Genomic DNA, 12,803 nt, shown 5'->3' with positions numbered 1-12,803 from the left:
CCAGCAGGGCCAGAGTTGGCACAAGACACATGTACATGACTGTGGTCTGCCCTGGTCACAGGGAGAACAAAGAGCGTAGCCCTCGTTTGGATTTCTGGGGAAGGGGGAGCAACCTGCAGTAGTACAATGGAGTAAACTCAGAGGTAGGGTTGCTCCTCATCTCTCTGCTGTCTCCTTGTCCTCAGGAAAGAAGGCGGTGATGGATTCCAGCCCGTTCCTGTCAGAGGCCAATGCAGAAAGAATCGTGAGAACTCTGTGCAAGGTCCGGGGAGCAGCACTGAAGCTGGGACAGATGTTAAGTATACAAGGTGAGTGGTAGTGTCCGTCTTCAGCTACTCTCTGAGGTGGAGTTAAGAATTTCTTGTCACGTTTGGGGAGAGTTGTGTGCTTTGAATCAAAATCAATTGAATATGGAGGGCTTAAGTGGCCCTCCAATGTCTGAACTAAAAAGAAACTGTTGAAAAGCAGAGGTATGTTACACTGTGTAGTACACAGGTGTCCTGCTGGAAAGGAGGAAGTAAAAAACATGATGCTCTTTTATGATCACCAGGTATGGTCAAAAACACATCCACAACCCTCTCCCATTACAGCAGCCTGTCTAGGAGCTTTGCTGGAAGGGCCAGCGTGGCTGATAAGCTTTTCAGGTATAAACTTAGCTCAGTTTTCATCTTGGAAAGTTTTCAAATTGATTCTTGATCCAACAGGCCTAAAGTCAGTGATCAGAAGTGGAGGTGTGAGTGACACCTGTATCTTTGTACACAGTTGTTAGGTCGTTTCTGAGAGATAGCAGGTGTACAAACACTCTCTGGCACTGTCCACCTCTCCTTCCTGCCCAGCTCATCAGTGAAGGGAAGAAGTAGCCAAAAATAGCTGCTACACTTGTTTGGAAATAGCTTTCAAGATGTCCCTGAAACTGAGTCAGTGTCCGAGTGCCTGAAGTGCTTGGCTTGTGCTTCTGCTTGAATTTCTAAGTGCTGATGCTGGATACAGGGAGATAATAGATAACTTGGGCAAGCTAAAAGAGCCCTGGTGGCTGGCTGTCCCCGAGAACCCTGCCTGTGGCACTTGTCTCTTCATTTGCTAGTCACCTGGCCCAGGTGAGTGCTCTTTCTTACCCTAGGTGAGGGTAGATATTTAAGAGCTTAAGATACTTAAATACTGTTCCAAGTTATACCTGATGTGTGTTGAGAGGCTGATCGCAGCTGTCCTGAGCTTGGATGTGAGTGAAGGGGCAACAGCTGTGGAAGGCTGCCTCTGAGGCACAGAGATGCTCGGGATTTTCCTCATTCATCTGCTGTCTCCTAGTGCGATTGAGCTTTGGCAGCAGTGTTAAACACTTGCTGATTAGCTTCACTTGGATGTCAAGAGCTCAGAGGCCTTTAGCAGGCTCTGGGGTGCTGGCCAGGCCTCTCGTGAAGCGTGCAGGGTGCTGCTGTGCCTGCTGACCGTGCCGTGGGGCGCATGGGTGAGAGCCGTTTCCAGCTTTGCAGCGTAGCTGGCTCTTGGGCTGGCCGTTTGGATAAGAGGCAAAATATTTGTGACAAAATTCTTGTTTGCTAAACCCAGCTCTCGAAGTAAGTTATTTTTGCTCAGCTGTGTTTTCTTCTGCACAACTCCAGTGGCTTTGCATTTTGGAAGCTGTTTACAGGACACATCACTGGCTCATGGGGACTTTCGTTTTATTGAAAAAAGCTGGTGAACACCGTAACAGCTGATGGTTGGCCCCAGAGCATAAACTTTCTCAGTGAACTTTCTGGAGTGTTTGTGCTTTGGTTTTCTCCTGGTAGGTGTGAGGGGATGCACAGGAACTTTCTGCTGCTGCAGCAGGACATGAGCCTAGGAGGGACTTGGGGAGGAGGCAGGTTTTGTGCAGGAGTGAAGAGCAGGTAGTGGCTGTCCTGCCTGCTGCTTGAGCATAGGACTTCTGTTTGCCTCACTCCTGAAACGTGTGATGCTCCAGGAGATGAGCCTCAGGTGCTATTCCTGGCTAAGGAGAACTTCTGAAATAGAAATAATTTTAAGAACCTTCATCAGGGGATGCTCATAGGCAGGAAAGCCTGGCTCGCCTGCATGCAGCTGGACCCTTAGTTTGTGTGCTGAACACGAACAGAAGGATGTGGCCCTGCTTTGACTGACTCTTATGCTTTTCCCGGCAGACGATGCCTTCATCAACCCTCATCTCCAGAGGATTTTTGAGCGTGTACGTCAGAGTGCTGACTTCATGCCCATAAAGCAGATGATGGTGAGAATGTTCCTTCCTGCTTATTGGGGAAGAGGGGTCAGTAACAAAATGAATGCTACCTGTGACTTAACCAAACAGGAAACATGGCTGGCGTTTTTAATAAATATAAGTATCACATTCTTTAATAGTGGATGAGAAGTGATCTTAATTCTGTGGTGCAGTTCTCTTCTGCTCAGCTCTGGACAGAGGAAAAAATGCATCTTTGGCATTCTGAGGCTATGGTGCTGGAACTGGATGATGCATACAAATACTGTTGTATAGGTTTTGCATAATGTAGTCTTTCTTTCCTGCTTGTTACCTTTCTGCAGTCTTGCTTCTGAAGTATCTAAACATGCTTAAATCTCACTTTAGAAACACTTACAAGCCTTACTTGGATGGAAGATTAACAGAAACTGTTCTTACTGTTTTTGATAAAAATTTAATCCACATGCAAGAAGGGTTGGAATGAAATAAGCCAGGCTTGACTTCCCCTATGTACGTGTTCTTTTTCCATCCTTTAGTAGGGAAGGGTGATGTGAGAATTGCCAGTACTATTTATTCTTTAAAAGACACTACGCAGAGCTAAAACTTAAGGGTGGCAGTCTGGCAACATAACAAAAAAGCTGTTAAAGCAGGCTGTAATTTTTAATTATCAATACTGCATTAAAGAGTCTGTCTTGTGTATCTGAACTGCCACTATTCAGCTTGGCAGTGTGATGAAAACAGAGGAGTATCTAACTCCTTTTCCACAAGACTACAAGTGCCTTCAAATAAGGTGCTCTGTATTTGTATTGCCCAAGATCTCTGCCCTTTGGATCTGTGTGAGACTGTTTTTTGGTGGCCCAGGCGAGCAGAATATGCTTAGTGCTGGGTCTGCAATCTTGTTTAAAGACAAGGAAGGCAGAACAATCCAGAAAGCAGAGGGAGACACTGCAATCTACTCTAGGCCATGCAAGTCTACTTAGAGGCTGCCCAGAGAGGTTGTGGAGTCTCCTTCTTTGGAGATCTTCAAAACCCGCTTGGACGCAGCTCTGTGTCACGTGCTCTAGGTGACCCTGCGTGTGCAGGGGGGTTGGACTCGATGACCTCTGAGGTCCCTTCCAACCTTGAGCATTCTATGATTTCTGATATGGAAGTCTTAAATTTTTGCTTCTTAAATTTTGGTCACGTTCTGACCCTTTCCATTGTATTTGTAGAAAACTCTGAACAATGACCTTGGCCCCAACTGGAGAGATAAGCTGGAATCCTTTGAAGAGCGTCCCTTCGCTGCTGCATCCATTGGACAAGTTCACCTGGCACGCTTGAAAAATGGGAAAGAAGTTGCCATGAAAATCCAGGTGAGCTTTATTGACTGGCCTCGTCTCTTGCCTGGGCTCTGCCGAAGGGCAATGCTGCTGCTAGACAGGAAACATCTAATGCAAGTGAAAACTGGCTCCGGCAGCGTCTTAGCTAGTGCAAGCAGAGGGGAAGGACAGAAACAGTTTTGCTATTGGAGCTGGTTTGGCTGCAAATGAAGGAGAGCTCTCACAGGTACCCCTGCAGAGTAGGGGCAGTGCTGGGGAGGGTCTGCTTGTACCTCCTTGGCTCTGCTGCTATGTGCAAGGAACCCACATATCCCATAAGTTGTGCCCCTTTTAGACGTGTGCAGCTCCCCTTTCTGGTGACAGCCTGAAGGTTCCTTAACCTTCAGCTTAAGGATGCTTGAAATAAGAAGCTGAACATCTGCATGTTGAACAGTGGCAGTTTAATGCAGGGTGTTCACCAGCTCCTCATGAAGCTGTCGGCAGCTTGGGCCTGATATTCCTAATGGGAGTGAGCTCTGGAGCTGCATGTTTTACAACTGAAAGTAGCAATATTCCTTGCCAGCTGAGCAGGCTCCCAGGCAGAGCTAGACATCTGGTTGGTGGCCTGGTTTCTAAGGCAGGGAGACTCTGAAGCTGCATGAACGGGTGCTGGTGGCTGCTGCTTGGGCCTCTTTTGTCCAAGGTACTGTCTGAAGCTAGGCCAGGTTAAAAGCAATGGGAAGGTAGAGCTGCAGCATCAGCATAGCCAGATCCACAGCATGGTCTTGTCCGGCTCCCTTGTCAGCTTGGGTGAAGAGGACCACTTGTTTGCCCTGGGGCCACACCACCTGCCCTGTTGCCGTGGGTAAAACCCTCTGGGGCCACCAGTGCCGTGTGCTGGGAAGTGACCGATGGGTATCTCGGTGTTGCTGGAATTCAGTGTGTGGGGGTTTCTTTAATGCACTTTAAAAACCCACGTCAGAGGAACTGAGCAGGCGGTTCTGTTTGCCAGGACTGAGTCTTAGCTCATCTCTCTTATCCCACTGTAGGTGCTGGGCACTGAGCAGGCTTGCAGAAGAGGCCCGCACGCCTCGCATGTGTCCTGTTCACAGCCAGGCTGTTGGTGGTTATTGCTGGGGGTTGGTGCACATTCAACTGGAGTTCTGAACTGGAATTTCTCTCACACTTTGAAGAGCAGGATAGCCTGGGTTTATCTAGTGTCTTTGCCACCTTTTTCCTTTGTGTCCTGCAGTACCCCGGAGTGGCCCAGAGCATCAACAGCGATGTTAACAACCTGATGACTGTCCTGAGCATGAGCAATGTTCTCCCTGAAGGTAACACGGCTGGGCCCCTCGGCAGAGGAGGTGGATTAAGCAGGTGTAGGGGTCCCCCACGAGTGGGGCTATCCAATCTTCAGTCAGGGCCTGACAGCTCCTTATTGTCTCTGGCACACACAGAGTGTTGCCACCCCCTTCCAAACAATATGTTTCACATCGTGTCTGTAGATTAAAGACAGGAAGTGGCCTCAAGGCCATTCTCCTCAAGGAGAAGATAGATGTGACTTGGGAAGAGACAGCACATGAGCTGAGCTCCTGTGGAAAGCAGGAAAGGCAGGAGGTGTGGGGCCAGCCTGGGGAGCTCCACTGCCCACTCGCAGGCACTGAAGTGCTGCTGGCTGAGAAGCAGGTGCCCGTGTGTGTGGCCGGCAGCGTGACAGCCGGGCACGCTCTGCAAGGTGTGAAGCACGTGCCTGATTCTGATGGTTTGCTAGGCATGGAAGGGAGGTGGGACCTGCCACCCTCGGAGCTTGCTCCACGCCCCAGCACATGGATACGTCTCATCTTTCTGTGGTGATGCCAGTACTTGCTGTTCCTTACTCACCTGCCTGGCAGCAGTTGGGAATCTTTGTGGGAAACGTACAAATGTTGCTCTTAAATCAGACTGGGTGCTGACAAAAACTGTGGCTGTCCCTTTGTGCTGGCAGGGCCCTTGTGCTGCTGCAGTGCCAGCTGTGGCTCCCCCAGGAACAGCAGAGTTTTTCAGCTCCAAGACTAAAAAAACAGACTTGACAGCTTGGGCCCTGGCTGCCTCGTGCTTCATTCAATTCACTTTCTCTGTCATGCTGACTGCTGTGCCCTGTTGTGTTTGCTCCTGACTGCAGGGAGATGCAGTTTTGCATTATTATTATTATGCCCAGGCTGGTTTCCAAGTGCTTCTGCCCCTAGCCACGTTTCCCTGCATGGCCATACAGACACCGCAGCTGCCCAAACCACAAGCCAGCAGGAAGGAACAGTGTGGGAGAAAGGAGAGAATAAGACTTTGCTTTAGGAGCAGTGCCGTAGCCATGGTCTGGAATTACCTGCAGAACCTGTATCTGGCTGGCAGTACAGGTCAGCTCTGTGAGGCTCTTGCTCGCTGGGCTGACTTGGAGTCATCTGGCTCGCAGGTTACTCCTTGGGTGCTGCTCTGTCCTCATTTATAGACTGGAAAATGTTTAGCCTAAGGGGTTGTCCTTTTTTCCCCTGCCTCTAACTTTTATTTTCTTGCTTCTGCCCTTCTGCTTTCAGGTTTGTTCCCAGAGCATTTGATTGAAGTGCTGAGCAGAGAGCTGGCCCTGGAATGTGATTACCAGAGAGAAGCTGCCTGTGCGAGGAAATTCCAGTAGGTTCATGCCGTTGTGTTGAGCCTCTCCTGTGTGTGTGTGCAATGCTGGAGGGATGTCCCCTTTGCAGGGACCCTGGGGGGTGAATGCCATGCGTCTGGGCTGCGGCACAAGGCGAGCTCTTGGTGTTCATGCCCAAGCATTGGTGTCTCTTCTCAGACAGACATGATTTCAGTTGGTCAGACTTGCAATATGGGGGTGATGTGGGCAGCTCCTACCCCATCCCCTTCAGTGTGAGCCTGTTCTACATGCAAAGCCCTTATGCAAGCTCAGGAGACCAGGCTTGCAGCCTGGTGCATGCACTGCCCTCCGAGCACTGTTTGGCTTTGTTCCTGGTGGCTCGACCTCTGCTGTAACTGAGGAAAACTCAGCCTGACTGCGGGGAGAGGCAGCAGCACCGAAATTAGCTGAGCAGAGGGGCCATGCAAAGCCCTCTATAGGGGCCTGGCAGCCTGTGTGACTCTTAACCTTTTCCCTCCCTTCCTTGCACCCATAGAGAGCTGCTAAAAGACCACCCTTTCTTCTACGTCCCGAGAGTAGTGGATGAGCTGTGCAGCCAGCACGTCCTCACCACGGAGCTGGTGTCCGGCTTCCCGTTGGATCAGGCTGTGGGGCTGAGCCAGGAGATCCGCAATGAGGTACTGCCAGGCCTGTCTTGCTTCCCCCTTAGCTTGGGGCTGTGCTCCAGCTGCCAGGAGCCTTTTGTGGAAAGGTTAACCTGGAGCAGTGGAAAGCAGCTGGCAGCTGCTGGAGCCGTTTGCAGTTTCTGTGTGGCCATCTGGCAGCACTGCCTGTGTGTCCCTGGGCTGCTTTAGGAGCTGCAGGCTCCTGCCCTGATGCTTGAGGGGTTGGAGCGTGGTGAGAGCGACTTGGAGGCTAACGCAGCTCTGTAGGCTTTGCTGGCTGCTTATCCAGACTGCTGACGGAAATTGGTGGAATTCCCAAACGCGCCGTTCCTCTCGGGTGGCCCTCAGCTCGAGGGGCTTGCCAGCTAGAGGAGAGAGGCTCTGCTTTGCAGCGCTCTCTTGGGCAGGAGTGTAGCAAGTACCTTCTCCTGTTGTGCAAGTGTGAAGTGCCCCTTCCTCCTGCGAGAAGGATCCGTGCTGCCCAGGGCTCCTGGAAAAGTACCTTGGTAAACAAGAGCAGGGGGGTGCGTGGGGACGGTAGGTGTTGGTGCTGGATAGAACAAGGGATTGGAGGCTGATGAGACAAGCAGCTGCTCTATTAACAGAAATAACTGTCGTGGTATTTGGAGTTGGGTGGTGTTTTTTCCTTGCCCCGTGCGTGTGTCTTGGTGTGCTCCCTCAGCTGTTAGGAGGTCACTGGGGAAGAGTGCAGATGACACGGATCCCGGCAGCACAGGGGCACTGCTAGGCCTGGCGCTGTGCCGGGGCTGGCTGCTTCTGGCAGCCCCTGAGTTGGGATGTGGCTGGAGGAGCAGCCCTCTTGTGCCCCTAAGCAAGGAGCAGCACTGGCCCCCAGCCTTCTGAGCCAGGTGATAGGAGTGTCCTGCAGCAGGGCCTGGCTTGCATGTGCCGCTTCCCTGGCTTCCCCTTGTACATGGGGTTTTGCTTGAGGCTGGAGCTTGTGGGGGCCAAAGGCTGCGTGAGGCTGGCAGTCCTGCAGCTCAAGTATCCTTCCAGAAACGTGCTGCTGTGGTGGGTCATGTCCCTGTGTCCAAGGCGTCTGCCTGTGGCTCTTCTCCACAGCTGGTCCTGTACTGAGCCCAGCTGGACACTTAGCTGGACCTCTCTACACTGTTCAGAAGCCTTTCAGAAAGAGACACTTGTCCAGACCTCTAAAATGCCCTAGAACTCCATCTTGTTTTCCTATGGGCTGCATTGAGTTTGTCCATGCTCTGCAGAGCTCTCCACCAGGATGAGCTCTACTGCTTTATTAGGTGCCTCCTCAGTCTTTCCTGCTTGTGCTGGCCGACTATTTGGGACCCCCCAGGGAAAACAAAGTGGGGAGGCAAAGCTGAGTAGCAAGATACAGGATCAGGATACAAGTAAAACAGGTGCAGTTGGGTGATTTCTAGTGCCTGCTGTATGGGCACAGATGACAGGAGCTGCACTAGAGGCTGCTGTGACACTTAGGGTCTGTCTAGGATGTTCTACTCCAGGCTGCGGACTGGGAGTTGTGAGACTCTGTGATCTGTTTGAGAGCTTTGCAGCCCCCAGCAGAGCAGACTGTTCCTGCCTATGTGCTGAAGTCTGCTGTGAATTATTATGGGGCTTGCTTGCCCTCCTGACTTGCTGTTTTCTCCCTTTGCTTTCCAAGATCTGCCACAACATCCTGGTCCTGTGTCTGCGGGAGCTGTTTGAGTTCCGGTACATGCAGACTGACCCAAACTGGTCTAACTTCTTCTATGACCCACAGCTGCACAAGGTAAGTCCCAACAGCAGCTGTCCCTGCTGTCTAAGAGAAGCTTTTCATCAGTTTGGGATTCTTTCCCCACTCTAAAGTTGAATCAGCCCCTACTGAGGGTATCTCCTGGGTTCCTGCCCTTGAGTCTTAGGCAGGTAGTACCTGACAAGGCCTGTTGTCTTCACCCCCAGTTTTTGCTTAGTGTGCGAGTTATCCTGGCTGGTTCCTCTCGGGGTCCAGTCCCAGGTGTTTCCTTGACTGTGGGGTCTGCTTTGAGACTAATCAGTAGAAAGAGGCAGTTTGTGACACTGTCTTCGAGGGCATGGCTGAGGCAAGAACACCTTAGACTAAGGAGCTTGTCCTCTGCAGTGCTTGGGGAAGTGATTCCTGGGGTCCTGCTGGCTGGTTTGGCTGCTTGCTTGGGAGGGTGCAAGCACAGACCAGATCTCCTCTGCCATGTGCTGCAGTAAATGCTCCTCTCTGCTGCTGTCAGGAAAGCAAGGAGCTGGGGGGAGCTGCACTGTGGGGCAAAACCTCCAGGGAGCTGTGATTTCATCAGGCTCATCAGGAGTCTTCTCAGGCTAGCACTGAGTGGTTCATAGTGTAATGCAGAAGGTTTGTCCCTGTCCAGGTGGCCCTCTTGGACTTTGGAGCAACACGAGGCTTTGATGAGAAGTTCACGGATGTATACATTGAGGTGAGAACTTGAAGCCTATAGCAGAGTGCTGTGCTGGGAAATCTTGGTATGTGCAGGATCCTGCTCAATTCTTAGCTGTTTCTCTCTGCGTCTACACTTTAATCCCCTCCTGGTTGAACGATCTCTAGTTCTATCCCGCACTGTAGTCTTTTGCCTACCTGTTGCAACCCTTTTGCTATCCCAGTTACATCTAAGTTACAAAACAGACATGGAAGGCTCTAATGCTGTTTGCTGGGATACCTGGGCAGTGCAGCATACTTGACGGGCATCGTCTCTTCGCAGCCCCTGTGAAGTCAGTGCTGTTTCATACGAGAGTATGAAGGCCCTGCTTTTCTTTGGCTGTCACTCTGGTCCTGTGGCTGTTAGCCCCCTTGCAAACTGACTGATTCATGCAGTGTCTCACCTGCCTCCTCCTGGATCCCAACGTCCTGCACTCCATAAATTGAGCCGCAGTGGCCGGCAGACCTCACCGGGGACACTGGTCCATGACACTCTCCTGGTGTCTGTATGTTCTCTGGGCTGCTGTGGCCAGCCCTGCTAGGAAGAGCTTTTTTTCTTTTCTTTGCCAATAGCTCTTACAACTTGCAAACCGCAGCTGCTCCAAATCTGACAAAAAACAATAGCAACAACAACAAAGGGGTAGTGGAGTAGGGGAGGGGGCAGCACGAGCAAGTCGGGGACATGTTAGTCTTGTACTCGAAGCATTTTTGTGTCGTCTGGTAGTGCTCCTGAAAGTGTCCCTCCTGTTCAGGTAATCAAGGCAGCTGCTGACATGGACAGAGAAAGAGTGCTGAAGAAGTCAATTGAGATGAAATTCCTCACTGGCTATGAAGTCAAGGTATGGAGTAGGGCAGTCTGTTTTGAGTGCTGGCCAGAAGACAAGTTTGTTAAAGAATGTGGGTCTGGGCCCTTCTCTAGCATCCTGATGAGGAAAAGCCAATCACAGCCTATGGAGCTGCTCTTGGGGGAGGGAGAAGGGCACAAAGTGGCTCAGCTTCTGCCCTTTCACCTTCCTTTGGGAACAGAAGCAGCAATGATAGTGCCTGGTCACAAAGTGTGCGGGGTGAGTTGTGCGCCCACTCCTCTAAGGAGGCCCTGCAGGTCGTGTCTGAGATCTTGGGAGATGTGGAGCAACTTGAGTTGCTCCAGACTGTGCTAATCAAGTGTTCATCCCTGCCGGGGACGGGATGTTCCCTCGGTAGTGGGGACTGCCAGGCGTCAACCCTGACCTGCCGTTAGCCCTATTCCCTTTTTGCTAGTGATGTTACTTATGCCTCTTTCCTTTGGGCAGGAAATGGAAGATGCCCACTTAAATGCTGTCCTCATCCTGGGAGAGGCTTTTGCCTCTGAGGAACCTTTTGATTTTGGCAACCAAAGCACCACCGAAAAGATCCACGGCCTCATCCCAGTCATGCTGAAGCATCGGCTTGTCCCTCCGCCAGAGGAGACCTACTCCCTTCACCGGAAGATGGGCGGTTCTTTCCTTATCTGCACCAAACTGAAGGCCAAAATCCCCTGCAAGAAGATGTTCCAGGAGGCGTACAGCAAGTACTGGAGCAGCAGGGGCAAGAAGCCTGAGGAGTAGCGAGTGTGACCGAGCACCTCCTGTTCCGAGGGCGCAGTCCGGCTGAGCCTGGCAGGAGCTCTCCAGCCTCCTGAAGTGCCCCGGGAGCCGAGCGCCTTTCACCAGGACAACGTAGTTCTTTCCTGCTGTGTCTCTTCTCCGCTAAGACTCGCAGTGCAGCGCCCAGCTTGCAGGGAGCTCCTCCGAGTGCCGGGGCTCCGCGCGGCCGGACCCCCAGCGCCTCTTCAGCTGCGTGGCGGCCGGCTTGTACACGAGCAGGGCAAGGAGCACGGGCAGGACTTGCCAGTACTGAAACCTCTTTGTAATCCTCTGAAATTTGTTTTTTAAAAAGCCCCTCCCTTTTTCAAGCAAAGGTGAAATTTAAGTAGTTTTCTTACTGTGAATTAGAGGCAAATATTGAGATGTACCCTACCACAGACACCCTCAGCCCTCTATTTTTGTAAGTTAAGTGGTAGTAGTCCAAGAACCCGCCTGGATCTTACTGATTTAATGGAAGGGGTGTGTGTGCGTGTGTGTGCGCGTGTGCATAGGATGAAGTTTTATGCTTTCTGCCCCTTTTTGGCTTGCAAACTAAACATAGGAAATAATAGACTTAATGAGAATTACATTTTTTTTTTTAAACACACACACACACACACACACACACACACGCAGTCTGCACGCACAGCCCATCTCCGTTCTGGGAGTCAAATACAGCCTCAACAGAGCTGATGGAGCACAAATAGCGGGATCCTTCACTGCCTGGTAGGTATCAGCTTTCCTCACCACAAGTTACACGAGCTTCCGACTCTGGCACCCGTTGCTTGCTGGACTCCTAACCAAGAAGCTGGCTTGTCTCTCTTGCTGTCTGGTTTCCTGTAATGCCAACGCGTGGCGAGGCAGGCCAACACTTCATGTCTCATGAGCATTTTGAGCTTTTGCTGACATGTCCTACATGGTTAAAAGCAGACGCACAGTTTTAGACCATTGGAGTCAAGCTAGCAAAGTATTTTCTTGGATTTTTTGTACAAATCCTGTACCTGTATTACTTACTGATTTCAATAAAAAAGTGCTTGTGCGGTGGGCTTTCCTGCCTGCAGTTATTCCACCTTCCAGCAGGGTAAAGAATATCCCAGTGAGCCCTGTCTTGTTTAGGGGAGAAAGAGGAGCTGAGGTGAAGGGGAGGCTTCCAAATCTCTCCCTGTTGCAGGTCTGTTTCAGGGGCAAGCAGAGATTCCTGGAGCAAAGGCAGCCCCGGACCCACTTCTTCCTTCATCTTTCTATTGCAGGTGTGTCACTAGTGTTCAGGGAGACAAGTTTACTATGAGCTGGTGTGCGTCTGGGGGTAGGATGTGGGTCTTTTTTTCTGTCTGTCCACACAAAATCCCGTACTTGCGTTTGTGGGGGTTGCTGTGTTTTCCTCACTCTGTTACCAGTCTCCTGAACACAGGCCTCTTGTCTCCGGCTGCGCGGGAGGAGCAGCTGCTGCTGGAGGTGCTGCTGGCCCGGGGGGCCTGGGCTCAGCACCTCGGCAGCACCGCACAGGAGCAGCCCTGGCCTCGCGCCGTGGACACAGCGAGCTCAAACGGCAGGACCCGCGGAGGCTGCTGCCACCTTCAGACAGAGGTATGTGAATGCATGGGCTCTATACAAAGGAGGTACTGGTGAGAAACAGGAAAAGAAGTTGTTACTACCTTGCTTCTAAGGTCAGGAACATAGGAACTGCTTCATGAACCTGTTTTAGAAAGATCTTGTGCTTTGTTTAACCAAATGTCCTCATCTTGGGCTGTTTCTAGTCCTTTGAGAAGCGCTAGCTCTGCTGGTCAGTGATATAAACTGCATAAAGCTGTCGAAGTTGATGCACTGATAGACTAACATCCCATTTTGTTTTGGGCGCACATATACTTGCTTAGTTGGTTTGTGCTTTGGAGCTGGGCTTGGCAGCTGTAACCAGGAGAACTGTTTGAGATGCTAAGTGTTTGTTCAAGGTTAAAAAAGCAAAGTATAGA

The 12,803-nt window shown here is 51.2% G+C and overlaps 1 protein-coding gene across 1 annotated transcript in view; it reads left to right on the top strand.

Moving 5' to 3' along the window:
• Positions 1–11,793, top strand: part of COQ8A (coenzyme Q8A) — a 39,978-nt gene extending 28,185 nt beyond the window's left edge. The window contains exons 6-15 of the mRNA XM_026048103.1: positions 186–308; positions 2,157–2,242; positions 3,418–3,558; positions 4,757–4,838; positions 6,072–6,165; positions 6,663–6,804; positions 8,447–8,554; positions 9,165–9,230; positions 9,982–10,068; positions 10,522–11,793. Coding sequence (XP_025903888.1) covers positions 186–308; positions 2,157–2,242; positions 3,418–3,558; positions 4,757–4,838; positions 6,072–6,165; positions 6,663–6,804; positions 8,447–8,554; positions 9,165–9,230; positions 9,982–10,068; positions 10,522–10,815 — 1,223 coding nt within the window. The 3' untranslated portion in view covers positions 10,816–11,793. The remainder of the gene's footprint in view (positions 1–185; positions 309–2,156; positions 2,243–3,417; positions 3,559–4,756; positions 4,839–6,071; positions 6,166–6,662; positions 6,805–8,446; positions 8,555–9,164; positions 9,231–9,981; positions 10,069–10,521) is intronic.
• The last annotated feature ends 1,010 nt before the right edge of the window (positions 11,794–12,803 follow it).

The sequence above is a fragment of the Nothoprocta perdicaria genome, unplaced genomic scaffold (genome assembly GCF_003342845.1).
Source record: "Nothoprocta perdicaria isolate Ctin4 unplaced genomic scaffold, notPer1 scaffold_51, whole genome shotgun sequence".
Lineage (NCBI taxonomy): Eukaryota > Metazoa > Chordata > Aves > Tinamiformes > Tinamidae > Nothoprocta > Nothoprocta perdicaria.
Note: the sequence above shows the minus strand (reverse complement) of the source record. Positions and strands in the feature narration are given on the sequence as shown.